This window comes from Pseudopodoces humilis, chromosome 1 (genome assembly GCF_049639895.1).
Source record: "Pseudopodoces humilis isolate 2021_Gansu_Grassland_sample_001 chromosome 1, ASM4963989v1, whole genome shotgun sequence".
NCBI classification, from domain to species: Eukaryota; Metazoa; Chordata; class Aves; order Passeriformes; family Paridae; genus Pseudopodoces; species Pseudopodoces humilis.
Window position 1 is genome coordinate 11,418,374 of NC_142200.1, and position 27,672 is coordinate 11,446,045.

At 37.9% G+C, this 27,672-nt stretch overlaps 1 protein-coding gene across 1 annotated transcript; it reads right to left on the reverse strand.

The window, feature by feature from the left end:
* Window positions 1-217: 217 nt before the first annotated feature.
* Window positions 218-27,268, reverse strand: FAM91A1 (family with sequence similarity 91 member A1). Its single transcript, XM_014257117.2, has 24 exons — window positions 27,137-27,268; window positions 25,293-25,377; window positions 24,478-24,629; window positions 23,606-23,663; window positions 21,956-22,023; window positions 20,633-20,746; window positions 19,522-19,612; window positions 17,179-17,241; window positions 15,998-16,104; window positions 15,225-15,263; window positions 15,007-15,119; window positions 13,995-14,113; window positions 13,474-13,586; window positions 13,183-13,269; window positions 12,628-12,760; window positions 11,830-11,978; window positions 11,280-11,414; window positions 9,034-9,147; window positions 8,048-8,120; window positions 6,683-6,832; window positions 6,073-6,180; window positions 5,687-5,810; window positions 4,617-4,686; window positions 218-3,300 (listed from the first exon to the last, which is right to left on the reverse strand). Exons 1-24 carry the CDS (start codon window positions 27,206-27,208, stop codon window positions 3,124-3,126), a joined length of 2,514 nt encoding a protein of 837 aa, XP_014112592.1. The 5' UTR covers window positions 27,209-27,268; the 3' UTR covers window positions 218-3,123.
* Window positions 27,269-27,672: the final 404 nt, after the last annotated feature.

Below are 27,672 nucleotides of genomic sequence, written 5' to 3' on the forward strand. Positions count from 1 at the left end.
TCTCAACCTCTGAGAAGGGGAAGGACAAGTACAAGGCCTGGGAAAGACTAAACCAGAACAGTCTTTCCACTAGTGAAACTGCATCACTGCACAACTGCAGCTCTACTGGGAAGATACTTAATGACATTTGGTGGGCTTGAGCACCAAGGTGACAGAGAGACATTTTAGTGCTGTGCCCAAGAATAAAACTACTGCATGAGAAGGATTCTGCACATGGTTTGACCTACACCACAGTTTATTTGTAAACATTTGTTACATGTGTCAATAATTTAAATGAACACAGACTTTGTACAATTCAATGTATAATATTAACAATGCCACACTAGAAGAGCACAACTGTATCCAGTTACAGTTGTACTTAAAACTTCAAAAATACAAACCATTTGAAACAATGAACAAAAAAGGGAAAATTTGAGAACAATGAAGGAAAAAAGTGCAATAAATCATGATCAAAAAAACCTGAAAACAAATGTAACACACTTCTTAGCTGGCTCCTGAACATCTTCCGGAATATCCATCTAGGTTCAGTACTACTTGGGTTGTACCAGAGCACAAAGCCAAGCCATCCTCTTCAAGTTAAAAATCTTGCTGAAACAGAAACTTAAAAGAAGTTTTACAATGTGTAATGCATGTGATTTTCCCCACAGTCAATAAAACTACCTGAAGAAATTTATTTAATTTGTCTTTATTTGCAATACAATATAAAATAGAGTCTTTTGGTATGAAGATCTTTGAGACCTGTTGGATTTTTACACAATATTTAAAACAAAAGTCACATAGTTTGAAGTCTCTTGACCACCCCAAGCACTGGTGCTGTAGTAGAGTTTCAGGAATTTCAATAGACTTCTTTGGTTGTAATTTATTCAGTAAACTTCAGATATGCAAATTTGAATATATAAGCTCCTACACTAGTGTTGAAACCGCTAAATTTAGAGTGGTTTGAGTTCTAAATAACTGCAACACATCTGGAATTCTCACCATTAATTCTAAGATTTATGGATAGTAACCAACTGTGAGGAGCAGGCTACTTTTATTGAGAAACTTTACTTTAGACAATCTAATAACAAAGGATAATATCCTTCACTTAGCAACACTGAAGAATATGCAGTGAGAACGTTTTCATCTATTTTCAAACTTTCATAAAATTTGCACTATCATCACTTTACATACTAGTATGGATAGTGCATGGCAAAATTGAATACAATACAGCAAACTAGCTCATCTACTGCAGCTCACAGTAGCACTTGAAGTAACATCTATAGCCCTGAAAGTGTAAGCCATCACTGCTGCTTAATTCCTCTACAGTGCCAGGTATTGGCTTCATCTCCATGTAACAGTTCTCACAGTAAAGGTTTTCTCAGGCATTTCTAGCAGACTGACATCCAATTCCTCTTCAATTTACTTTGGAGGAAATAAGGCAACTTAAAAACTGCTATGGAGAGTATGAAAGTATGCATGTCCAGTACAAAAAGTCACAGGAGTGTAAATGATCAACTGCATATGGGTAATGTAACTGTGATATATGCAGAATATATCATATTCATGTTCAGCTGTTGCTGGAACAAAACTGATGTAAGAAAGCAGCACTGAGCAAACTGAAGCACTACAGACTTCCAGTTGCTTAGAGCACAAGTCCTATGCTTACACTTCAGGAATGTACGTAAAGCCAGTGAAAAAGAATGGGATCTTCACAGTTGTAAATTAAGTCACTGCATTATCCTATACATTTGTACATTTGTCCTCTTCAAGCTTTTGACATGTCTTTTTAATGCAGAACAGGATACAAACCCACATGTTGCATTTATTCTCCTTGCTGCTGTTCAGCACCATCCGTGACACAGATCCTTGACCCACTGTGTATTGCAGGATAGTAATGACAGGATGATTAAGTCTCGTTTTTAATTATGACTATTTAAAACAAGGCAGTTCTAGTAAAGAAGGAAGCTAGCAAAGAAGTCTTAAACTACATTGCTCATCCTCCTCATGTGCTAAACAGAACAGACTTTTTTAAGCTGGCAAAAAGTTAATACCTAATATAAACAAAGTAAAGTCATGCTACATAAAGTCATCCCCTAAAAATAGACCCAGAACACGATTTTAGATGAAAAAGCTTAATTTTTTCATGATCAACAGCTAATAGTTCAAGGAACACAGATTCACTAAATTTTCTGTCTTCACATCCTCTGTTGTTACCTTCCTTTGCTAACAACTGACGTGAAAAATCAAGAGCTCTGGTCCTTCAAACATTAATCAACAGGAGAGAACTAGTTAACTACCTTAAACTCAATTTATGATGACAGGAGTTTGCCCACAGGAATCATCACCAGCTTCAAATTACAGCAGAAGACTCCCAGCGGGATCAAATCTCAGACACTCCTGGTTTCATACCAAGAGGAGGATGAATCCATTAACAGTAAGAACAGTGCGAACAGAGATAACCACCTCTTATCTTCCACAATTCCATACCTCCACCAAATACTGACAGAGATGGAAGTGCATCACTCATCTTCGAAATGGCCTTAAGTCATCAGCAGGACACCAAGTCTGCACTAACTCAGCCTCCTCCTTCCATTGTACTGATTTGTCAAGGCCCCACCGTTAAGCTGAACTACAGAATTCAACAATCTTTAATGCCCCATATCATCACGATACTTTTATTTAAACAGTTGGTATCACTGAGCTTTCACAGGAAGAGCCAAATCTCTTACCTTTATACAGAAAAATTTTCAGTAATACAGTACAAAACTAAACAGAATTTATGTCTGAGTAACGAACATAGAAAACTACTATTGCAATTTTGTGGTGACAGCATAGAAATTTAACAATCATCAGAAAGCCTACAAAGGGCATGTTTAGTTATAAAAGAAAGATTGTCTCAAGATAAAAATAGTGCTGACAGCTAAAAAGCTCTCTGTTGCAGCAAGATATGCAGTAATGAGTAACAAGTTCTAGACAGCTTAAGTACTTCCCCAATACTGCAACACAACACATTTTTGTAACACTACTTTTACATGGGTTATGCTGCAGCAGCAGTACACTTCTTAGTGGTTGGCACTAGGAATTAACCATAATAGAAGAAAGGCATTTAGTGATCAATGCACAAGAACCTCTATTTGACCTGTTCTAGGTGTGGTTGAAAAAAACTGAGGAAGGGGCCCATCCATTCCATTCAGATAATACACCTTCCTTGAACATGAGATTCTTGGCAGGAAGAGGAACACCCAAATCTGCAGAAATGGGCTGCAGAAGTGAACTTGAAGAACCAGCATCATGGAGCTGATCCAGTGTTGAAATACCTTCCTAAAAGCAAAACAAAGAAAACCGTGTCTTAAAAACAAAGAATATGATGGGTTAATCTAATCTGCAAATACACTTGAAGTTTCTGAAGTGTATTACTATAATCCAGTGAATGCCAAATAAATATGGAAGTAAAAACAGAACAAACAAAATAAAATAAGCATACAGATGCCTCAGCTGCATCTTTGCATGTATGATTTGGTTTCCAAGAAACCTTCAGGGAAGCTTAAGACTCAAAACTGAAGACCTAGAAAAAATTAATGGAAAGCTCTAAAATCTTCAAAACATCTATCAGACTGCTATTTATCCTGTACCATGCTAAGACAGATACATGTATTTGGAGGCAATTACTTGAACATATGCTGAAGGCATTATTTCCCAGAAGTTTGGTTTTCTCATCTTAAAACTCACAGCAGCACCTTTTTTTCCTTTCTATGGACATCATATAGAAAAGTGTATCTCAGAGATAACATCTAATACATTAGGACTGGAGCCACTTGAGACTGAGAGTTGGTTTCAGGGCTTCAAACCTACCAGGAATCTCCAGTATTCTCATCAGGAGACAGTTTCAGGATGACATCATCCATAACACTACCTGCTTAATTAATTTGCAAATTCATTACCTTACTAAAAACAGAGTTTTAGAGGAAAGTATCATAAGACAGAGAAGCTAAGCATACTCCATGTTACACATGGACATGGTTTACTTCCAGGCAGAATCAGAGTAGGCTGCAGACCTGGGATTCCTCTTTGCTTGCTACACAAGATCTGTATTTCCTACCTACACTCCTAAAAATCATTCCAGAGTATGTAGTTTTACATATCTCATTGAACACTAAGGTCTAGAGGGATCTTAGGACAAGTACAAAAGTAACTAGCATGAAATCCATGCTAATATATTTTGGTTTTTTCTAAGGAAACACTGACTTGAGAGGCAGATAAACTTAGCATCTCCCTGGTTTGCAGTAAATCTCTCTAACATATCCAAGCAGCCACCACATAACCAGCAGAGTAGGCTGTGTTACTACAGAATGAATGAAAGGACAACTTTGCTGAGCAAGTGCCATAAAGAACAACGAAAATAATTACACATTGGAAGCAAACACTTGTTGAGATAAGTATTAAATGAGGCTAAAATAGGGATATATATATATAATACTTGCTTTGTCCTTCAAGTAACACTTGAGTGCTTAATACAGTTAGCATTTAAAGAAAAGGCAAATAAAACAAACCATGTATGTTTTCATATGCCCAAGAAAGGCAAATAAGAGGGCAGAAAGGCATACAGAGCAATTAACATCTGGGTTATTGCTCCTTACCTGGAATGAATGAACAAAATTAAGGACCTGAAGAGACAGCTTTCTACTGGAATGTAGGAGTTTTTGAAGGCTGTAAAAAACAAAAGAAAAGAAGCTATGGTCAAGGTACGCAATTTTTGACCAGTAATGTACCTCTGTAGTACCTTGCTCACAAGTAACTCCAGTGGTATCTAACATCATGTGACAAAAGCTTTCACACATAAAGCTTGATAATACTATCATCACTGAAGAGGTGCTTGACTCATCTGCTCATGAGTCTAGTCAGGTAAAAGCTATTTTCCACACCATTTACATTGAATGAAACGCAACTGGAAAATATAATTTGAAGTAAAATAATATATTAGACTCATTCCTATCTAGGACAGTCTGGTAACATGGCTTTTAAGAACTTTATTAGTGACATATTGTTAAAAGCAGGTCAACTACTATAGTAAGGGCCATATGCCTTATTTTCAAGCAGCCTTTTGATTTCCAGAACCATGCCTTAGAGAAAAAAAAGCCACAAAAAATAATCCTAAAAAAGCCCCACCAACCCCTCAACAAAACAAAAGAAACAAACCCCAAATTTCCACTGTTGAATGAATAATCTTTCATAAAGAAAAAAGCTGGATCATAAGCTGTGACTAAACTTATCAAGTATGATACCAGCAGTAATGAAAATTTCCTTAAGAGCTAAATGCATTTTACATCAAAGCACTACCAGCAAGCTTTCCTCCCCTACTCCAGAACACTCAGGAGGAAAAAAAAGCCTGTGCTAGGCTAGGAAAGGAAAACAAGTAGGATGGCACCCAAACTTGCTTTTCTCCTGATCTGCTCATACACAATTTACAACAAAGAACTAATTTTTGCTTTACAGAAACTATAAAAAATAGCCTAATCTTAATCTTACCACAACTGAGGACTAGTTGTACACATCTATGAGCCAAAAAACAACTCTTTCGCATCAGAATTAGCTACTCTATAAACATAGCTCAGTTCTGGTTTGTAGTCATCAAGTTGTAGGTATCTCTTTTTGCAGAATCTCCAGGCACACCATCTGTTAAACTTGCAACCATTAAATTACAGCTCACCTTTCTTTTCTACATAATCCATGAGTGGCAATTTTTCTGCAGACCTTTTGATTCAACTCAGAACTGAAAAGTGGAATGCCAAAGCATAACTCCAAGGGAACCCATTCCAGTTCAGTTGTGGGTACTACAGAAAGAAAAACAAGAGATAAGGAAAGTGTAAGAAAAAGAAAGCAAGAAAGCTCATTCTGGGATCAAAAATCTTAGATCTGGATCCACTAGACAGCTCATGCTCTTTAAAGACAGCTCATTTACTGAACTGCTCAAATATTTAAGGGAATCTGAAGAAGAATTTTGCATTGGACTTGTCCCAGAGAATAATCAAACAATGAATTCAGATCCTTAAAAACAAGGTAATTTTTAGTACAAGCCATTTGTCATGTTTTTACCTTCAAAGCTTTGCTTGACTGCAGAATCCATTGAGGGTTCTTCTATTACCATCTCAAATGATTCTGTGCTCCCATTTACATCAGATCCTGATGCTAGTTCAGGCTCTCCTAAAGGCAAAGTAATTCTTACATAAACAGGCACACAAATAGAAGTTTTGTTACCTTTGCCCAAGCTACAAAACTGAAGAAAGGAAACATGGGGCTGGACTCATTTTGGGACTGAAGAGTTATTTAGGGATCCTCAACACTTATGAAAGATTAAGCTCTGGCATATAAAAGCAGCACAACTTATTTTTAATATTTAAAGGAGTATTTTTTTCCCTTTATTGACTACTCTAGCTCAGTCATATATCAGTCTGTATTCAGTATCTGTGAGCCAAGTCTCAAAGAAGAATTAGGAAGCAAGCCTACTGACAATAGATTTACACTCAAAATGGGTTCCTATCTGTATTAGTACATAGTATTTCGTAGAGTTACCAGTATACAAGAGTATACAGTATTTTTGTAGAGTTACAAATCAAAGAATTTAATCGTTTGCTCACCTTTGCTTAAGGGATCGCATGGGAAATTAAGGGGACACAGATAAAAAAGACAATTACTGGTAACCAACCTCTTCCATCAGAAGCATCACTCAGCTTTCTGTTAGCATGCTGACTTGAGGGATTCAACATTGTGACATAGCCACAAAAATGCTGCAAGTCGACTTTGTTTCTCAGTATTTTTAAAGCAGTATGAATGCCCATGTTCACACGAGAGAAGTCTAAGGAGGAAAGAAAACATATTGCAGCACATTTTAAAAGAGGCCTCCCCATAACCATGTGGGCTCCTCTCAAGGCCAGGGTAAGGTTTTATTTGGATTTTTTCTGCTTGTAATCCTCCATCTTAGTGATCACATTGTTAGATATGGGATAACACCAAGCATGAAGTGGTGTTTTATAATAAAGTAATAGAGTCAAGGAGAAAGAAAAATACCAAAAAAAAGACAATCTCTCTCCTACACAGACACATTCAGAGACAGAAATGGCAAGGTTCAGCCAGGAATCAGGTGTCCAGCTCTTTCAGTGCCAGAATCTTTTATGGCAGATGCAATGCAAGATACATGCTTCACACATCTGAAATTCTGAAGAATCAGAATACAGCATTAGAGCTTAACATGAAATTCAATACCAAGTTGTTCATGTCAGAACTTAAGAGATTCTAACTTCAGGGTTTCCTCCAACTAGATGGAAAACCAGACATATCAGAGAGAGCAAATATAATAGTAATGAATTTTGAACCTAGTAAAAACTATACTAGGAAGTTACTTTTATTTCTACTTGGTCCAGACTCTTCTAAGCATATTATCTAAAATAATTTTAGATTTCACATCTGGAAATTCATACTTTCATGACAGCTCTCACTTGGAGAGGTTATAGCCTCAACTATGCAAAGCTTCTGTACTACTCATCAAGGAGTATTGAGAACTTGTTAATTCCTGCCTTTCAAAATCAGTAGAACTAGGCAGACTTTGAAAGAATAGATTTTGCTAGCTTTTCCTGAGGAAAAAACCTCCATAGTAGGTTTCTAGTGCTAATAATCAAGGTAAGTTTGTTCACTTTTGGTCTCATCTGTCTTACAGTTAAGAAATGCTCAATATAATATATGGAAAAATTAGTTATGCAGTTAATAAATATGCTAGTTAATAAGCAAGTATGCACAAAGGATTTTGGGGTATTTGTAGAAGTTGCTTCTTTACATTTGTGTTAGGAGATAAGAGGCAAGAAAACACATTCTACTTAGAGAAGATAGAAAGGAGAAGGTGGTATCTCTGAGCTCAGAACAGACTTGTGAACCATTTAAAACTTTCCATTTTCTCATATGACTCATAAGATCAACAAAATTTGTTTTAAAAGGATTATTGCAACCTTCTTGCACAAGGTGATGTGCAACAGATGTGTAATGTAGAGTAGAAATTGCACTGAAGATGATCTGTTACCTCCCTGTTGCTCAGCTTCATCAAAAGGGAAAGGTATGTGCATTGTTTCTCCAATTCCATGCATGCCATGACCCTGAACAGCAAGAAATTAAATCAGGAACAGAAAAAATACTCATCACCTTAGCTCAGTCCTACTTGTGCTCCCTTTTAAGGAGTACCAGCCAAGTTGATGAAACAAACCAATGGAGGTATTTACACATTAAACATCTTGCTTAGCTGAAATAATTGAAATACCCCACCTTTCTCTTTAAAATGCATGTAGTAAACACAGTGAGGTTCCCTTCACTGAAGAGAAGCAATTTTTCTCTCCAATTACTGGCTATAATAGTATTTTCCTAAAGGCTGAGCAGTTCTGGAGCAAAAGGGACTTCCCAACCCTGCATACAGAACATTTTTCAGCAGTCACAGGCTGCTTACAAACTGGCCTTTGAGAATGTGTAATTTTATGTTTGTTACAATATTAAACACCTATTTATTTAAATTACTGATTCTGAGAGTTCAGCTGAACCAAAGAAACTGATGAGGAAACAATTTTAATTCTTCCAAATAGAAAAACCCAACCTATTCCGCTATTTGCGATAAAAAGCATGTTTTGTTCATACTTTACTCTAAGAGTTAAATAGCAAGAAGTTTGAAAAGCTGTATTTCTTTAATTAACAATTCGTAATACCGGTTACCTTGTGTCACTGCTGTCTAAAAACCTTGTGGACCCTTCACTTTCATCCCAGTTTACTATTTCCTCTACTTTAGCTACCAAAACTTGTTATGCCTGCCCATAATACAGTAACACATACATAATATGAATTCAGTTCAGAACATGTCTTAACAGCCACTGAATCACAGCAGCACTGCCTACAGAAGTTAAACATATTTTTCAGCTCTTGACGAAAGTGTAGCTCTTCTACATTGTTAATATCCTCTACCACAGAACAGCTTAACTCAAAAAATTAAGCAGGTTTTCATCATTTATACAGAGCACTCTGTACCTGAATTAGAACAGCAGAATGAGTTAAAGCATCGTTCAACATTGTGAGCACATTTGAAGTAGGAACTACTCCTGGGTCGTGACCCCAAGACGTTATTAGTAAGCGATCATAACCCTGGAAGAGAGAAATTAAGAGTGTGTGTAGTAGTAATGAATTATCTAAGCACATAAAGTGAAATATTTGAGTTAGGCACTAGCATACCATTGTGACTAGGAAGTTACCATAGGTAACTACAGCTCCACAATGCTATACTTGGAACCAGGGCTCTCTCATGTTCATATTCTTGGTAAAGACAGAAGTTTGCCAACCTCAAAATGCTATTTTGGACAGGAGGTATCTGTCACCAAATCCTGTAAAGGTATGTGGCTATTGCAGCAGCCTTCTAGAAAATAGGAGATGGATATAATCCCACATAAATTTAAAAGCAAAATATAAATTGGATAGACTAACACTATCAGTAAAGAATAAAGATAAATTAATCTCCAAAACATCTATCAAGGGCACAGTGGGGAACAGGAAGACAAAACCACTAAATTTCTTAGTTTCTCAGTTTTCAAGATTGAATTCCACTGCATCTCCGTAAGATTTCTAGAAGTATCTTGACAGTTCCCTAAGAAAATGACATTACAAAACAGCAGCAGGAGAGAAGCACTCATATTCCTATAGTGGAAAAAAAGAGATCCAGACTGGGAGATCATTTAGTTCAAGAAAATCTGTCCTGTCAGCACACTGAGATCCATCCACTACTTTTAAGTTTTCCAAGGCTACCACACTGAATGCTTCTTTACTAACAAAAGCACACAACCTGTACATGTACAGGTTGTTTAAACATAATGACAAACTACAGTTTTAATCACGGTCATCACCAATGGCCTTACAAAATGCCTTCTGCTCTAGAAGACTTGATTCACTTAATCCAATGTGATGATACAATAGATCTTAGAAATACAGGTATCTACAAAATTTTTGAAATCACAAGGGACACATGAAAGGTTTGAGGAATGGAATCTACAGATCCTAGTGCCAGAGAGGACTGCTGATAAAGGTACACCAAAGAATGCACTCCCTCTCTGAATGTCTCCAAACCTTCCTAATATATTTAGTTCCTCATGTATCTACAGGATGAAAAAAATGAGACAAAAACTTCAGAGGCCTCTCTGCAATTATAAAGTTGCACAATACTATTTTACAAATTCCATTGTGAGCAGCAAGACCCAAACACTGCTAAATGCCCACAGCATTTCAAATCAAAGTCAATATGGGCAAGTTTAGAAGTTGTCATGGCCACTTCCACCTACATTTGTCTAGTATACAGAATACCCAGCAGTGCTCCTTTGTGGTACATTTGTCTTTATTAGTATCTCAGAGACAAAATGGGAGAAGGCAGCATCTGAAATCTTTCAGGCAGAAGTTGATCACCTGTGCTGTTTTGTGCGACTCCTTGCCAAAGCACTGTATGAATGCTAAAAAGTTAGGTGGATTCCAGGCTGGAAGGAATTGAGGAAATCAACTCATCAGTGCACAGCCAACAATTTGAATTACAATCTGCGTGTGCAGAGAATCACATGCAGCCACAGAGCTCCCGACCAGAACATGCAGGAGAGTGGAAACGTGTTACAAGGAATTATTGCACAATGTGCTGCTTCTTCCTCCTTCCAGACACTGCTACAAGTCAGGCTACAGGGCAAGGAAGATCTTTTTTCCAACCTAATGCAACCCTTATTATTCTGTCATTTAAACTGCAGGGAGAACTACAGCAAATAACTCCAAAGTCTCCAGCACAGATTTGGACAAGTTGTAAGTGATCATGTTAGCCATCTTCTAAACCAGGCAGAATTGTATGTAGAAGTGACGTTTCTTGCACAATGCTAAAAAAAAAAAAGCACAATATACTAGGTCTCCATCTTTTCACACAGCTCTTCTCTGTCTTTCTAACACTCTCTGTGGGTGGGCTAACAAAGCTCAATTCTTAAAACTGCAGTGCCAGATTTTACACTAAACTTCAAAGAGGTGGCATTAAATATACTGGAGTCACATTCTGACAAAGGGAGAGATGTAAGTAGCACTCCTTTTCCAGAACTTTGAAAGAAAACAAATCAAGATGCTACATAAAACTTGCTTCTAGAAAAGGAAGATCATCTACAATGAATTGTACCTCTGACTTCAACTGTTATCTCTAAATAGCATACAGCATATCTTTGAAACACCTGGAGATGGAAAGGAGAATAAATCCATACACAGACTACCTGAAAAACATCTGGGAGTTTTCGAAGACGTGTTCCTTTAGAGAGCAACAGGGAGGGTGGTCCTTGTCCAGTTATATGGTATATATACAGTTTGAACCAAACTGAACTGACTTCTGGTATTGCAGGCCCAATATGCTGAAGATAAATAATTCAAGAAATTAGAAATAACTTCAGATTGCAACCATCATTGATACAGATTTAATATAAGAATTTAAGAAACAATAGTTTTAAAGAAATATAAATCCAGTTTTTCAGCACTGACATACAAATGTATTACTCTCCACTAACTATATTCTAGGTAATTAGTCCAGTGACACAGGAGTCTTTACAGAAAGATGACAGTAATGTATTTTCTATTAATCTAAATTCATGAACAAAATATGTGTCACTGGCTAACTTGAACAGAAAAACTGTTAGTAAGTTAAACGAAGTTATTTTATAATTTACTAAATATTCACATTTTTCCTCAACATCTTTTATTAGTTACAGTGATATTCTACATGCTAATAATTTTGTCACTTTAAAAGGGACATCTGACATATTTTTTCACCTGGGGTGTACAGCTGCTAATAGGTCGAATTTCATTGGTGAGAGGTGCCATGGAAACCAGCAGAGTGTAATTTTTGTTGAGAACTCTGCTGCAGGTAGCTGGATCCAAACCAAGCAAACTTTCACATCGTAACAGGTCCAAGGGGAACCCTATGTTCAAAATACAAGATGCTTAAATTACCACTTGAAATGGAAGATACAAACACTAAGTATGATTTCAGAATTTCCATTCTCTGATAAGCCATGAATACAGTATTTTCCACAAAAACAACTGGGGTGAATTTTAGTAAATCTGTACAAAATTTTAGCAATTCTAGGCATACAGGGCTGTCTGACACCACACAAGTTCCTCACCAACTAACTGAACACAGGAAATACACACAGAGATACTGAGAAAGTCAACTAAGTTTTAAAAGAAAAACCTAAAAAATTGTCCCCATTAGAAAAATACATTCCTTTTCATGGCTTGAAAAATGTTTCTTTGACAGAACAGCTGATAACAAACTCTTATGGCTTTCAGAAGCATGTGATTTGAAACAATCTTTCTCAAGTTCAGCTTGTCTTGCCTTTATTATGCTTTAATCTGTTGCTCTGGATCTTAAGCACAAGCCTTGGCAACCAAATCTGTCATTCAACAAGCAAACCCAGTAACACAGGCTCAAAGGATGATGAAAAATATTTCAAAATACTTTTAATCAAGTAGGATACTGACTGCTATGAGAGCAGTAAGGGCAGAAAGCTGAGTTCATGGCAGATAAGTAAACCAACTTAGAAGGATTTCCAGAAGTGCTCACAGTACCATTATTTGGTTGATCAGGCTGTACAGCTTGCGCCCCCAGGTCTTTATTGTGCCGCAAAAACAGTATTGTGTTTCTCAGCGTAAGGGCATGGTCAAAGTATCGCTGTGCTTCCCCTTCCCCTGTGCTTTGAACCTAAACAAGAAACAAAACCAGTGCATACAGTGGCAGATTGTTTATATAAGGATCAATTACACCAAAGGAAAGATCAACAAATTAGTATTCTAAAGCATTGTTCTTGAGTAATAACCCTGCAGCTTATATGTAAAGGTATCTACAGCAACTATTAAATGAAAGGCAGGTCTTGGCCATGCTAGTGGAATGGTCAAAAAGCACACAAAGACATTATCTATAAATTAGAACCGTGATTCATTCTTTAGGTAAAAGGATAGAAGTGTCCAGTCATCCTGACTGGTATGAAATGATACAGCAATTAACAGCACTTCTCCTACATGATTCTACAGATGTCCTTATAGAAGTATCTTTAGAAGGTGGAGTTGGCCCCTTTAACACTTCAAGCACTGAAAAAGCATTTTGTCAAAACTGTAACTATTTACCTTTTCCAGCTCCACCAAGAAGCTGTCAAGACTCTCATCTGACAGTTTCCCAACTTCAAACATAGTGACTGCATGACTTTTCAAGTTCTGGAACAACAAAACAAAACTGTCTTCTCTGAGAACAGAATGGGCAAATAGAAGCTGTATTAAGCAAAACTACTATTTAACAAATAATACAAAAGATTTCCTAGTATTTATTTTTTAAATAAAGCTGTATTATATTGTTGGCAAAGTAATTTAAAGCTCTACATATTTATTCTTGGCATAACACATCAAACAATTTTGACATACTGGTGAGAGATTTCCCATCATTAAAAAGGCAGTGAGAGTAGAATCAAACAGGAAGGCAATGCGCTTTGTGTGTCCACTGGACAGGTTCAGGCTGCTCACACTGGCTGTTTCAGCTAACAGAAAACAAAAAGGAATAAAACATTTGTTTTATTTTAAAATAGTATCATCAAGTCTAATCAAATCTATTAACAAACAAAAATGAAAAGGAAAAAGATAGTTATCACCATACCAAGTAAAACAAAATACCCCAAAACTACTGATTAATTTAATTCAGAAGTTAGTATCTTTGTGTCAAATTTATATACACAATACATATCAGTCTCATCTTCAGAAAGAAGTTGTTAAGCTCAAGACTCTTAAACCAAGAAGTAGACACCACCTCCCCTACTGAGTAGTCCATATGACAAAAGATCTATATAATCTGTGTTTCACTTGTTTCTAGACCTCTTTACAGCCTGTGCCACTCTACAAACAGAAAAATAATTGATCCTAATGTATTAAAATTTACTGTTAGTGCTAACCTGGATCATCTTGACTGTTGGTATCTGTATCTGTGGCTGATGACCCAGCTTCCTGTATAGGACTTCTGTTTTCCCCACTGTCCCATGAAAGCAGCATCTTTTGAGGATCCAAAGTACTCCTATTAATGTGAATTAAAATCCACATCTATCAGTCACTGTAGCACCAGAGAAGTATCTCTGCCTTCCAGTCCTAAAAGTCCACACACAGGCATACCCAACACATGCCTTTCAGTATGTCCAAGCCCTAAATCAGTCCAGTTTAATATCCCTCAGGGTCCTGATTTAGCTTCAGCAGAACGGCTTATTGGCTGAAAATATCAGACTGTGAAGAGATCTTAAAAATCAAACCACCATCATTGAAGAATCCAATGGAAAAAATCTAATACACTTTGTTCTCACATTCTGAAAAAGCATTAAAGAAAACAGGCATAGCAGTAATTTTAAGTGGCTTAGCAGATACTGAACTAAAAGCACCCAACAATTCCTAATTAATACAACTTGCCATTTTGACTTGGAGAACTCTGTTGACTGGTACTAACAGCAATTTCCTGGGAAGTGATATAGATGCACACTTATGTGAGAGTGTCACTGACAACTTCAATGGGTCCTGACAGCAAACAAGCAAACTCTATGCACATATTCACTGCCAGCAGTGCCAAGAGCCACAGCCTCTCTAATAGCACACTGACAGCTGTTATTTCTGGCCCCAGGAGTCTAAAACAAACACACATTCATCTGCTGGAAAAGTGAGCAACTAGGTACCTAAAGGTCAAAAAGCCAGCACTAAGTAATAGCACCAAATGGAGTACTCTGAACTTACAGGCTGAATTACCATTCCTCATCCTCAGATTAACATGAGAAGCATGTATTCTTGTCATTATACACATTAGAAAGCCAAGTGAGATTTGTTATTGCAGAAGTCAAAGAAAGCAACCAGTAGCTTTAAAATAAGATATTCAAAGTTTTCCCTTCAAAAGGAAAAATAAGCCTAAGAAAGAGTAGAAACACTTACTTCAGTCTGTTTACTGAAGGAACATTCTTCCATGATGGATGAAGATTATCCAGGTTTATTACTTGGCCTTTCTTATGAGCGAAGCCCAACCGACAATACATGGATACAGCATTCTGCAGAACACACACACACAGAGTAAGGAAATGCTGTATGAAACCAAGGTTGCAGGACAGTGAACTTTCTGTATCCAGTTAAACAAATGCATTGTACACACATACCTTTACTAAAGATAAGTCAATCTCTAACACGTTTGCCAGCTTAAAAATAAAAAAAGACAAGTAAGCAAATTAACAGGACAGGTAATCACTATTTGTGTGATTTAGCATCTTTTTATTGGTCTTATTTCTAAACCCAGCCTGTACTGGTAGAAGCAATTTTGTCTGCATCAAAGATGATGAAAAAAGAGCATGAAACCTCTTAACTTTCCCAATTGAAAGCATGCAGAAGAAATATGAGGCTATCTTCCACTTTGTAATTTCTAGGCTAACCATGTATATATCATTTTAAGTTAGCCAGGTATGTCAGAAGACACACAAGGAGAAAAACAAATCCTGGACATATTTAATGGGTATTTTTCAGATATTTATTCAGCAAGTTTGGGAAGACCTTATAAAAACATAAGGTCTCATACTAAAACTATGCTTATCCAAGAGCTACATTGCTATTTTAAGCCAACAACCTGTGTGCTTTCACTGCCAAAGAAAAAATTACTTGAATTTTTTCCACATTAGCAAAACAGACCTTGTTCCAGTTTTAACTAATATAAAAGCCTACTCTGTATAAATTAATTCCAGCTAATGTAATTGTTTCACTGAACTGAAGGTACTCCTTCAAGATTAAAGCACTATAAAAGCTACAGGTTGCATCTTAAGTCTGGCACTGTATCTTAACAAAATCACTGTCTATCAGTACCTTTAAGTATTTTTAGCACTGTGCTTTGGGCCATTTTCAAATATTCCTATCTCCCTGACACAGGTTAAGTTTTACTTACCTCTGCCACATTAGTATGCTCATCTATTGAAACAAATATCTTGTACAACAGTGTTTCAAAGTAATCACCTTGCACTCTGTTCATCACAAAACCTTCAAGTGGTGGCACTGAAATAAGAATTACTTTCAAAATTACAATTCGGTAACTTAGTTTATTGAACTGAAACTATACTACAACAGAAAAATAAGTTTACACTTTAGTGTTCATGGTACCTGCAATTTGGAGGATTTCCCAGGCACAAAGAACAAAAACCTGAACATAGCATATGAGGTATTTAAAATTCTGCCACCCCTTAGGACAGTAATGATTGTCATTATGTTTTCTTATAGAAAATAAACTGCACTGCCTTCCACCATAGCCTTGCATTTTCCAGCTCATCAACTACAGATAATTTTGTGTCCAGCCCATAAAATTATTTTGTAATGTGGATGGAGATTAAATCATGACTGTGATTGATGCAGGACGTGAAAAATCTCACACCACCCACATACTCCAGAACTGAGACTACCAGAGCAATTACCTAAGCAGTAAGTCTCTTGTGTTTAGAGAACTTTCACTTAAACTATCTCTGTACAGCAATGCCAGGTACTTTTTGCAAGACCAAGTTCCAAACAACTTACGCCTTTGACGATTATAGTGAATTCAGAAACCCCTGAGACCTATCACAGCATAACAAGCTGCTCAAAGGCCAGCCCACATGCTGTGCTAGTTTAAGCTCCTACACAGTCCCCAGGCACAGTCTGTGACTAATTGAGGTGACAATACCCATGAAGAATAGAACTAGTATCTATTAGAAACTTACATCTGTCTAAAAAGAAGTCAAAACCCCATGTCTGTTTGGTAAGGTAACTACAATTTTATATGCTCATCTTCCTTTTCATTACAAACTTATAGGAGGGTACTTATTAATTCATGCCATGACTCCCATAAAAGAATCTCATCTTACCTAAATATGCATTCAATATAACCTAAGAATTCAAGTTGAAACAAATCCTATATACAATAAAATTGATGTTTTAATAGGATTGAAAACATTTAGTCAGTAAAGAGTTTCATAGCTCAAATGTTTTGTTTCAGCACACACATGCACATAGACAAGCAGCTTCCAAGACAGAGAATTACAGGACAATTCAAAGGAAACTGAGACAACACAGGTATAATAACATGAAGTATTTACTTACCTGCAATACAGCTGTCATCAGATATTGGTACATCAAGGTAAATAAATCCTTTGTTATACAAACCTTTTTAAACAAAAGGACATTTTAGAAAAAAAGCAAAAAAGCATTTTGCAAAATATTTAAGATAAAAAGCAGACTTCCCCACCAACAAACTCAGATTTTAAAGTAATTTTCCCTAATATCCTCACCAGTATTTCTTTGCAATGCACAGATTAATAAACCTAATACCAACCAGGTGTCACCCCAAACCAGAGCTCCTCACTTGCAGCCTGATGCAGCACACTTGGACCTCTACAAGTACTTCCAGGACAGCACAGTGAAATGACCACAGATTAAAGCAGCTCCATTTAAAAAACATTATCATATCTCTCCCTAAATGTTAACTTAGTTCTCACCATCACCACTGTACTGTCAAGACGCAGGGTTTTTATCCTCAATTGGCTTTGTCACCTGAGAATGCTGGCTTCATTTGGCTACTCAGGCCAGAAGTGACACACGTGGTAGCAAGGATACAAAACACACCAATCCTTACACATCCTTGCCACACATTGTGTTGTTTACACAATTACAAAAAGAAATTCTGGTGCATTTCAGCACAAAGAATCAGCAAAGCTGCAGCAGATATAGACAGACACTATATACAACAAGGACAACAATATGGTAAACATTTAAATTGCATTTTCCCAGCTCAAAACTGAGCACTAAGCATCTTAACTCAGTTCTGCAGATAAGCCAGTAAGAAGTTCTTAAGAAAGAGAAAAAAATTACAGTATGGTAATCACTAGAGTCTAAGCTTTTAACAGCTATCATAGAATTACAGAATGTGCTGAGTTGGCAAGGACTCATCACGATCATGGAGTCCAACTCCTGGCCCCAAGAATCACATCATCTGCCTGAAAGCATTATTTAAATGCTTCCTGAACATTAGCTATACTTTAACGGCAAGGCATAAAGCTGAACTACACAGCACAAGTAAGCCAAATTTATTATCTGTGGTTTCTTTGGTGTTACCCAAGATCAGTGCATCTACACTGTATTCATTATGGTGGTGGTGAAGTTACCAAGAGCCCTCAGGTGAAGTGGAACTGAACACCTGAAGTGGAACTGTCAGGATGTTTTATACACATAGAGAGCTCAGCTACAGTTTGTGCCTGTAGAACTATATTGTATCTACTTAAATTACTATCATTGTATCTAGTTAAATTACCATCCTCAATCAGATCTTAAATAAAACACCTGCATTAACCCATCAACTGACTTAGAGCCACACTGATTCACCATTCAGCTCTGGCAGTAACACAATCAGTTTTACACAATGATGTGTATCAACAAACCAGCTTTTATAGATAAGGGTGACATTACAAGTCATCAACATGCTAACCATGCTTTACACTGTCTCTCCTTTAGGTTCAGCTCTTATGATTGATACATCCTTATCTATACACCTGAAATGTATTGATGGCATCATAGTTTGGACTCAGCAGCCTTCTTTGCCCAGAAAATACGATCCTTCTCACAGTCCCATTACATTAATTGCATGTACATTCTTTTTCCATACATTAGATCCTTCTAAACCTACTAAATCTGTGCTGTAAGATTCTCAAAAAACACTGGGCCATTTATAAAAAAGACTATGAAGTGATTTTGGAATTCTATTAAGCCTTATACTGTTTTAGATCCCCTCAAGAGTATGAATTTCACCAACCTCACTTTTGTAATTCTTTCATTCTGCTCAGTAACAGGCAATAAAATTCTGACTCAATTTCTCATGAAAAACTGCCGTGTGCAGGTTTGAGTGCTTGTAGTAAGATAAGCCCTTACAGACAAGACTTTTCCAGGAGGATTTTGTCAGTGAATTTTCACTCCCTAATACAATTTGTCTGTACCTTTTACTTGTTACACAGAAATGAGAAGCCAGTAACAGCTACAGACTTCTGTGAAACAAGACAGCCCCATTTTATGGTATTAAGATAGTAGAAGAATCTAAAAAACTCTCCTTTGAAAAGCAAGGAGTGTACTTTAATTACTCGGGATTACCAATTCTGACATTTTTAATTTTAGTTTCTATTGTTCTCATCTAAATTCTCTTCCCCCACAATCTTTACTGACAGCTTCTAATGAAAGAATTTTTTGATTCAAACAACAGAGCAGTAACAGAGCTGCTAACTGTTCACCAATAAACCATTTACAGGATCTAGACTGCAGTCTGTACAAGCTTGTGAATATTTTCCTCCAACTCTCCTTTATGCCTCAGCTGTTTACATCACCTTTACTCCTAATTTCCAGACACTACTAGGATTTACTAAGCAATATCTAAAATCAGAAACGTTCATTAAAACTTACTGTGAACTACATTGAAGTCTAATGAACCAGCAAGTTGAGGACCTGAATCAATTATCTTATCAATAGCAGACTTCTCTGATGTAGTACAAATCTAGGTTAAAAAAAAATAATATTAGTTTCTTGCAGAAGTGAGTCCATGCAACTTAATACCACTCAAAAAACTCCCAAACACTTAAGCCTCAAATCAGTCATAAGTAATGTAACAGTACAGGGAGTAACCCACATTCCTAACCAAAAGATTTGCACTGAAGAATTTACTGCAGTTCCTGTTAGAAGTCTCTAATTTTTTTAGCTTGTCCCCACACAAAGTTATGCATGCTCTAGGAAAGAAAATTAATTGCACAAGAATTTGGCAAGTGAAGTCCAGTGTAACAGATTTGCTCTTTAAAACTTCCTGAGTGTTCAGCCACACAACTGGAATATTCTAGAAAGTGGCCCATTACAATATCAAAGTGACTGGCTTCAAATGAACTACCCTAGGTTGCAGGGATATCCGAACATGAGTAGCCTAAGGTATTTCAAAAAAGGGATTGCATCACTGCTTTAAGTATGTTCTAATCTAAACAAAAAACTTCTCTAGAAGAAAATAAATCTATATCAAATGACTGCAAAAAAAACACCTGTGAGAAATGAAAGCAGAATGAGGATGAAACAGTAAGTCATCTCACAAGCTTTTCACGTGCAAACAATGAAAAACTAAGCAGACACAAAGAACAGAAACAAGTCCACCACCATTCTGATACTAATTACAGTGAAGTTAAAGATTCAGTCAAAACTGACCTATCAGGGCTTAAATATGAAATTTAAGAAAATATACTTTGTTGCTTGTTTCCTACAAATCATATGATCATGCACATAAGTTATCACAGTTTGACTGATGTAAAACAACCTCTACACTGTACATAGCGCAGAAAGTACAAAGGGGAGAGAAGGCAGAACATGTCAAAGAAAACATCATGATTTCCATTAGTTCCAATCTCCAAGATACTCCTAAGAGAGTTGCTGCAAATCTGTAATATAATCTTTGTGTATTTCACATGAAAGAAAGTCCCTGCTTTCAGGGACTATCAGTATTAACCTGGATTTAGAGAGGCAGTCCACGCTACACTACCTTGATGTCATCCTCAGTGATGTAACCAGCCTGCACGACCCACCACGCCTCTATAGCAATCTCCACAGGCTTCACGGGTAACAGATCATGGGCAGTTTTCCTTCTGAAAAATTTCTGCAGTGGTACAGTCCATTTGAGATAGTAATAAAGAGCACTTCACATGCACAGACATTCATTTACCTTTATAAAATTGATCTGTATAAACATCCATTTTTAAGTACAATATATTTACAGACTGGAGACACACATGCTATTAGCATTGTCATGTAGCAAAAGTTTCTCTCCTCTCTCAGATCACAAGAAGCCAGAAAGGTAAAAAAAAAAATCCATTTGATATTGTTAAATCTTCCCATAAGCTCCATATTGTAGGGGTTGCTAATTAAAACCCACACTATTCCATCGTATTAGGATCAGGTCCAAATTTAAACTATTTGTGACATTTTCTAATTTGAATCAATAAGAGAGCAAAGTATGGAAACAGTATTTTAAAGAAGTTCAGTGATTTGCAAAAAACACATTTTAGGAATATATTTTATTTACTTTAAGGGACAAAGTAAAACATTCTAAATAAGCACAGTGCTAAAAAAATACAGTGAGTGTCAATCCACGAAAGAAAAATTGGAGGTTACTGTTTGTTTGTTTATAGAGCTAAATAGCTTCTCTTTCATTGCACAGTCATTGTTTTTGGTTCACTATCAGCTGCATATTTTGGTAAGCTCACTTTCAGTTAAAGGACTATGAAGCTACTGCAAGAGCACTTCTGAGTTCCCTTAAGAAAGGAAGGAATTGTTGCAAACTAACGGCTCGACTTCTATCAACCATCACAGTGCTTTCCACATGGGCTGTTTACATCCAAGGCTGTCTGTGCACTCATTAGCATTGTCTTAGAGAAAAACTTACACACTGAAAGAATTTACACCTAGATGGATCACTGTTCCAGAATAAACTGTGATCTCAATGGCACACATAGAAACATGGGAAAATTCTTTCAGAACCAGTATCATTGTTCCCTGCTTACAGTGGCCAGGAGACATTATTTATCTGGTATTATATAGTACAGCTCCAAAAAGAAAAGACTAATAAAAATTAAAAATTAATAATTAATGTATTTTTCTTTACTATACTTTAATTTTAAACCAAAAAGCTCTATTAACTTGAGGAAACATAATATAATTAACAATATACTACATCACACTCAATTAGCCACACTATTAAACTGACCAGAGTCAGAAGATGATTCCATTCTTAATTTCCTATTAAATAATATGGGAAAGAGGGACAAAAGGGTAAAGGAAAGGGAGAGAAAATTAAAGACAAACTTACTTTTGAAGACCTACATTGGTTCATTAGATCGATATATTGGTTTCTTCCTATGCCAAGAAGTCTTAGACCTGAAAAATAAGCAATATTTTATCTATCTTAAGACAAGTTTAATCTGAAAATATATTAAGCCTTTGTCAAAGCATCAGACCTTCTTCTTGAATAACCTTTTTATTTACTCTTATCCAAAATACAAGGACAGTTATAGGAACTAAATTCATTCCATAGTCCATCCCCATTCTTTCACTGTGTTTAGGGGAAAAAAAAATCCCCTATCACTCAAGTCACAGGGTAGCAGGTAATAATCTAACTCCTCCTATACTCCCATCAACAACTTCAGATTAATAGTGATAGCTTTTCTTTCCCTCAACAACGTCCATACCATGCACTGGATTAGAACTCTAAGAACTAGACACAAAAGGCCACTTAATCATGTAAGGAATATGATTGAGATATATTTGAATTAAACTGAATAAAAATTTAATTCCACAATCTCTAGCCTTCAACCATTAAGGTACCACAAACATATGGTAGATGGTACTATCTACAGATAGTAGAAAACTATTCAATAGTTTTAATCCATATTCTGTCTCAGCTTTAACTCCAACTTTCTAGTTCAACACTAGCACTTATGAAAAGAAGCAATGAAGGAAGTTTAAGTCAATTACACTGCAGCCACTAATCTGCAGCTGTGCTAAAATAACGGAATTGTTTGAGGGCAGCAGAAATCAAACAAAAGCGGGAAAATCTTTTATTTCTTTAAACTCCTGACTAACACTATATTTCCAACAAGCAGTAGGGTGCTGAGGAAATTTCTTCCTCATCTGTTCCTCTGCTGTGAACATTACACAGAGGCTAACTAGTAGTTAACTGAGAATATCCTTCTAAAACCAAAACCAACTGTTTTCAAAAGCTGCAGGCTATTCCTCACCTGCCTACGCACTATTCTTAAAAAGAACTTCATGAATGCATAGCAAAGGCAAGGAAATCAGTGTTAAATATACCTAACATTTCAGTCGCAGGTTAACAACCTCCCTGTGCCATGAGTTTACATTTTGCTCTGTAAGACTTCTCAGTAGGCTACTGATCTTGCTCTGTTCTCCTCCAGCATGTTCAAGGTTTCTGCTTTCCCATCTCATACCCAGGTGTAATAGATAAAACTTCTGCCACATCCAGAGTGTAATAAAATACCAGCTCATCTTGCCTCTCTCTTCTGGTACATAATCCCTCAATCTGCATTGATGCCAATTCACGGGAGTGTCAGCAGCCTCTCAGTGCCCTGCTGAAGTCTTCTGCCCAACACACCCAACTTCTGCCCAACTGCCAAAAAACACACACTGGGAAAGGACCAGCAGCTCAGCTTGCTGATGTACAGCAACGGCAAGTGTAGGCAAACAGGAATGCACAGCAAGCAAGGACACAGACAAGGTTTTGTGCCATGCCTCTCTGTGCTCAAACAAGCCCAATTCCAGTCCTGCCTGTACAGACAGAACCCTGTACGAAGAGCACACACTTCTTAATATCACTATTTAAATGTTTTTACACCTTCATTCACATGCTCATATTCAAGCAAACAGATGCCCACAAATCCATTTTCAGAAGCTCCTTATTTCTAACTCACTGAAAGCAGTAATTCTTCTAGGTAATACTTACAGTCAGCAGCAGTGAAGTTGGGTAAAGAATCATAACTTTTTTCACTGTTCATTATATCCTCAAAAAGAAAATAAAACTTTTAAGTTGCAAGAAAAAAAGGCATCGTTTCAGAGAAGCAAGTCAAAAGTTCTGCCTGTCCTTTCTACTTTAGGAATGAAATGGAATTTAAACAGATCTATTAAAGTCAGTTACTTTATCAAACTTGACAACTATTTGATTAATCATTACACAGTAAGTTAAATACATAAAATGTGAGACTCCTGTTTAATGTAAGCTTTGCAAATAAAAAAGTTGGCTGAAAGACTAATAAACAAAATCCTGTGTCTCTCCTCACAAAAACAAACCAGCACACAGAATTGCTAACAGTAATAACAGAATAAACAAACAACTAATCTATTATGTCTGCAATCACTATATACAAAATAAAATAAAAGCACTTCAAATATCCAATGAAAATAAAAGAAGGTTGTCAGAGTGCTGACAGAAAACAGAACCATCATTGTTCTCATAAAAACAGATCTGCTTCAGGCTTCTCAAAAGGTTTCCAGTATGGTTAAAATGAGGTATTTCTTTTGCAGTTTTAACTGAAGACTCACAAATCTCAAACATCAAAAGAGAAAGTCTGGTCTCAGAATGAGTCCCACCCCAGCTCCATATGACCGAAGTCCAGCTCCTGAAAGGCTAATGGGCAGAAGGAAAAACACTGCAGGGAAAAGCAGTTCTCAACAAACTTTCCTTACTGTTTCTTTACTTTTTGGCAGGCCTACACAAAACCAAAAAAACTACCTGACACTGCCTCATATACATTACTGGGCCATTACCAACATCTCCAGACAGAGAACAACACCCTCCCACCACAGTTCTGCACTCACCTCCATGATGCCTGTGTAATAGGAAAATGGTGTTACCCTCAGACCTTTTACCATGATGTCAGACAAATGATACGGATACAACATGAGGTGATCTCGACTGTATTTTAACAAATCTTCATAATATTTTCGTTCATCTTTCTTGACATGCTTAACTATACGGGGAGAAAAAGTGTTCTATGATCTTCAAATTTTTTAAAAAGTGTTACAACAAAGGATTAAAAATAGCATAATGGCAATTGACAGAAAACTACAAGCAAAATAAAGTAGTGGAATTTAACATCTAAGGATTTCTAAATGTGATACAAGTAGCCTCAGAGAGTTTAAGGAGTAGATTTATCTAAAATCTAGGAAGTGGCCCATTGAGACAGAACTTATGCAGCCTGTAGAAAATTACCTTTTAATTAGTGGAATTATTATCTGCTTTAGTAGGACAAATACAGTCAGTCAATGTAAACAAAATTGAAAGTCTGCAAACAAGTCATAGCCAAAAGCTCCTGTGAGACAAGGTAACTGCCTGCATCTCACCTGAGAGGCTTAACTAACATCACTTAATTTCTTGGAAAATGGCAGCAGAACTACAGTAGGAATTCAGTTCCACCCGCCAATTCAGCAACCTTCAAGACTACTTCGTTAGAAAAGCTGCCAAATGGACTGAAAAGTCAAGATTTTTCATGCTTTTATTATTTAGAAGCATTTATTTTCAAGGAAGGAAGGAACTTTGAACTGGACTTGTTCTTGCAGTTTTGCAGTAGAGGCAACCTTCCACACAGAAGAATGGGGCAGGAATCAGAAGTAACTTTGCTTTAATAACTCACCTAAGTTATTCCGGTACCGCAACTGATTGCGGATGCTGTAGAGTACAACTTGCCTTTCATATTCCCTCTGGGAGTTTCCAAGACCCTTGAAAACATAAAGGCTTTTTAGCTGACTTGCACAATCTCCCACAATTTTAGTTAAATGTGTTTGTTAAAACAAAACACACTGTAAAGTGTGTTATGGGGAAACATATGCAGGCAGCTGTCATTGCACAGGGAGTCCTCCAGCTCAATATGACAGCATCTTTATTCTCTCTTTGAGCTCAAAAATACCTTTAAATAGGTCTCTACACAGGATGCATATTGAAGCAATCATTTTTCAATTATTTTTTCCTAGTACCACTCTGATAAAAGGAGTATCTGATCTTCAAATCAAAGACATGATATATCACATTTACCAAGTATTCAGTGTCATTCAGCCTTAAGAAATTACCCTGAATTAGTGCAGCACAAACAAGCATGGTGAATGATGTGAAACTTTATTTGCTGCACCTAAAGAAACTTTTAACACCAAAACCAAAAACTAAAACAAAAAAAGAGTGAAACACCTCAAGTTTCAGCTTTGCGGAAGTAAAACTATCAAGTGATCCTAGGTCACAAGATTAAGGAACTAGCACAGCATATTACTTGACTATCACGAAAGAAGATAAAAAGAGAACTTTGGTTCATGCTTCAGATGCTTATTTCAAGAACTGTCCCCTCCATATTACTCTTCTACTCTGCATTTGCAACAAGTGATCTGGGTTGTTTGGTTTTTCTCTTCCCTCTCCTGGTTCCCTCACTGAAGCTTATATTAAAAGAGATCCTGTGACAAAAGAGTACTTTACTGCACATATGGCATAAACAAGGAAGTTGCAGACAAACTGCAGAATCAGGTATTAGAAAAGTAGCACCTGGTATCAGAGACAGGTTCTGGAATTGATTAAATATCCAAAGAGGGAGCCAAAATGCTTACTCAAAGGACAAAAATATTAAGGACTATACTAACACTAAAGTAGACAAAATAGTATTCCAGAAGTTACATTATTAAATAATGCAATAAATACTGGCATATTTTCTATCCTGAATCACAAAGCAAACAATATGGCACTCAGCTGGACAGGTAAAAAAAAAAAATCATCATTTATACTCCTCTTACTGCTCCTGGAATCTCAAACTCAAGAAATTGCATTACTTGTGGCCTGCAGCGACTACTCATCCACTCCACCCTTCCTCTGTGCAAGAGAAGGAATTGTTTAACAGCATCTGCTGTAAAGCAACCTAAGACTTTGGAACAAGAACCTCCTCTCAACTCGACACAATACCTCCCCTTTGCTATCAGAGGCCCATTAAATCCAGGCAATCAAAATTTCATGAGGTTTTCTTTGCTATGAGCCACTTGCAGCAAACAATTCCCCTACTGAAACCCGGGGCTGCACAAGCCTCCGAAGGCACCCGTCCTGGTCCGGCTGCCACCACTCAGGGGTGGCATCAGAGACACCCGACTCAGCTGTTTTACACCTGCACAAGCTGAGCGAGGACCTCACACCTCCCTCTGGCCACTGGGTCCCCAAGGCACCACGACTCACCCCTCTCCTCACTGAGGCCACACACACAAGCGTACGCTCCCCGCTCTCACACACAGAGCACACCCCGTTTTCTCATCCCGTTCTCCCGACAAATCACGCACACACACAGAGCCCCCTTTCCTCACACAGGGGCCGTGCACACCCCATATCCCCCCTGTCCCACAGGGAGCCCCACACCCCCCACCGGAGCCCTCCCGCCTTGCCCCGGGGCAGGCAGGGCAGGGGGCCCCGTGTCCCCCCGCAGCTTCCCCGGGCCGGGAGCCCGGCAGCCCGCACCTGCCTGACGCTGGCGGGCAGCCGGGCCCAGGGGTAGTTGTGGCGGATGTGGAACTCCACGTCGATGTTCATGGCGAGCAGGCCGGACGGCGAGCCCCGCCGCCGGGAGGCGCTCCGGCCCGGGAAGGAGCCGCTGCGGCCCGGGGCCGCCCTGCGCTGCCCTGCCCTCCGCCCGCCGCCGCTGCCCCGAACCGCCCCGGAAGCGCCGCGCACGCAGTTCCGCGGGCGGGGCGGGCGCTCGGTGCGGCCGGGACGGGACGGGAGCCTTGGGCGCCTCGGGAAGATGATCACTCACCTTCCTACGACCTCGGACCGCGGGCTGACACTAACTGGGAACAGAGCCAAGCCTGAAATGCCTCTGCTGCCTGCTTGGTTCGGTTTAACAGCAGTGTCCGCCTAGTGCCGCTCGGGGTACACCCGGGCAGACGAGCGGCTGCTGAGAGCAAGGGCGGCTGCAGGGGCGCAAACGAGTATTCCACGGCAAGGAATCACTACATCAGTTAGTTTGGAAAAGACCGCCAAGATCATCGAGTCCA